The 2,316-nt window shown below is 57.8% G+C and overlaps 1 protein-coding gene across 3 annotated transcripts in view; it reads left to right on the forward strand.

The window, feature by feature from the left end:
* The first annotated feature begins 232 nt into the window (after nucleotides 1-232).
* Nucleotides 233-2,316, forward strand: part of USP4 (ubiquitin specific peptidase 4) — a 78,409-nt gene continuing 76,325 nt past the window's right edge. For 2 of the 3 annotated variants that reach the window (XM_017868085.1, XM_017868086.1), the window contains exon 1: nucleotides 966-1,140. In XM_017868085.1, coding sequence (XP_017723574.1) covers nucleotides 1,040-1,140 — 101 coding nt within the window. In that variant the 5' untranslated portion in view covers nucleotides 966-1,039. Of the gene's footprint in view, nucleotides 581-965; nucleotides 1,141-2,316 lie in introns of those variants that run through there. The other variant, XM_017868087.1, reaches the window with a different exon arrangement.

Below are 2,316 nucleotides of genomic sequence, written 5' to 3' on the forward strand. Positions count from 1 at the left end.
CAGATCGCGGCTCACTGTAAGCTCCGCCTCCCGGGTTTACGCCATTCTCCTGCCTCAGCCTCCCGAGTAGCTGGGACTACAGGCGCTCGCCACTACGCCCGGCTAGTTTTTTGTATTTTTGTAGTAGAGACGGGGTTTCACTGTGTTAGCCAGGATGGTCTCGATCTCCTGACCTCGTGATCCGCCCGTCTCGGCCTCCCAGTGCTGGGATTACAGGCTTGAGCCACCGCGCCCGGCCATCAGGACGTTGTATCTTGTTCCAGGAACTAAGTACATGCCTGGGTAACTAATGTGGAGTACCTCTCCTTCCCCTGTTGCTATCGCCCCTCTGTGGCTGCTTGGCAAGTAGCTCAGTATGAAGAGCTGACGGTATTCTCCGGTGGGCCAGGTGGCTCTGGCGTCCAGATTGTTTAAGGCGACTGTTAATGACTACAGCACACCGTTCAGTCTTGGTCCCAAGGCGCTGATGCACGTGCGGTACTTCCCGAAATCCGTGCAGGGCCGCTGGAGCAGGAGCCAGGATCCCACGTTTGGGCAGCTGACTCGCCTAAGGCCTCCAGCTGAAAGCGGAATGGCAGGGGTGAGAATGAACAGACCTAACTATGGGGCTTCTCGCACCTGGCCTGCATTTATTTAGGACCAGGATAACCTCGAAGGCCGGGCTGGGGTGCCCAATGGGTCGTGGGCTTGCTGTCTGACTCCCTGAGATCGGCGGGCTGAACAGAGCTTCCGAGTGTAGCGCCATCCTGAGCAGAGGAAGGGGCGCCCGACGGCCGCGTAGCGGGCGACAGGGCGGGAGGAAGTAGCAGCTGCTGCTCCCCGCTCACCCCTCTCGCATCTGCCTTTTCGCTCCACTGTTTGCGGGTGAGCAAGGTGGCGCGAGACGGGAGGGGATAAAAGACAGCGGCTGCAGGAGCCGAAGGCCGCGGCACGAGGTGGGGCAGGGGCGGGCACACGAGCGTGCGTGCGTGGGCGCGGTCTATAGCACGCCGCGCGCGGGGCGGATGTCCGGGCCGGCTGGGCCGGGGCCGCGGACGAGATGGCGGAAGATGGAGGCCGCCGTGAGCGACCGGATGCAGAGACTCAGAAGTCGGAGCTTGGAGCCTTAATGAGGACCACACTCCAACGCGGGGCGCAGTGGTGAGCACCCGGCTCGCTCTTCCTCTGTGCAGAACCAGGGTCCGAGTGTCTGGTTCTTAGGCCAGCCCCCTTTTTCTCGGCTACAGTAGGGGGTGGGCGGGGATGGTATGTAGTGACCCTGGAAGAGTAGCCTGACACCTGCCCCTCGGGAGAACTCCAGGATCAGCTCATGGAAAGAGCAGGCGGGGCCTGAGGGTCGCCTCGGCTCATTTGGAGCCCCAGTGGGTGGGCCCGGCGGGGGCCAGGGGGATGGATGTGGAGAAGGGGAATGTTGGCGGGGACCCTGAGGGTGGGGAGAGCCCTTTACCATGAGGACTCGCCGTGTGACCTTGGGCGAAGGTGTCACAGACCTGGATTCCTCACTGTTAAAACCAGGATAGCAATATTTGGCTCTCCGCCCTCAGTGGGTTGAGGCGAAAATCAGAAGTACTTTGTAACTTGTAAACTGCCAACAGATGTCAAGGTCAGAAGCTGAACAAATGTCTGAGAGCCCCAGATTATTTTGGTAGCAAGTGTCAAAAATATTTGTGGCAGCAGTATCTCGGAGTGGGAGAGGGGGATAGCCTAGGTCCTGGAGCTAGATAGAAGATGAAGAGTCCAGAATTTAGAAGACCCAGGCTGAGTTATTAGGCATCTTAACAGATTGTTTGGTAAAGGGGACAATACCTTGTACTACTGGAGAGATTCCTGGGTGGTATTATTGTGTAGGAGTAGAAAAACTAAGGCTAGATTTTGCATTTAGTATGATTGAGTGTTACCCATCTTGTTTTTTTGTTTGTTTGTTTTTTTGAGACAGAGTTTCACTCTTGTTGCCCAAGCTGGAGTGCAGTGGGGCGATCTCGGCTCACGGCAACTTCCGCCTCCCGGGTTCAAGCGATTCTCCTGCCTCAGCCTCCCGAGTAGCTGGGATTACAGGCTCACGCCACCATGCCCAGATAATTTTTTGTAATTTTAGTAGAGACCGGGTTTCACCATGCTGGGCAGGCTGGTCTTGAACTCCTGACCTTGTGATCCAGCCGCCTCTGCCTCCCATTACAGGTGGGAGCCACCGTGCCCGGCCGGAGTGTTACCCATCTTTAAGAAACCATTGTGGGCCGGGCGCGGTGGCTCAAGCCTGTAATCCCAGCACTTTGGGAGGCCGAGACGGGCGGATCACGAGGTCAGGAGATCGAGACC

This window comes from Rhinopithecus bieti, unplaced genomic scaffold (assembly GCF_001698545.2).
Source record: "Rhinopithecus bieti isolate Rb0 unplaced genomic scaffold, ASM169854v2 scaffold_3875, whole genome shotgun sequence".
In the NCBI taxonomy this organism is placed as follows: Eukaryota; Metazoa; Chordata; class Mammalia; order Primates; family Cercopithecidae; genus Rhinopithecus; species Rhinopithecus bieti.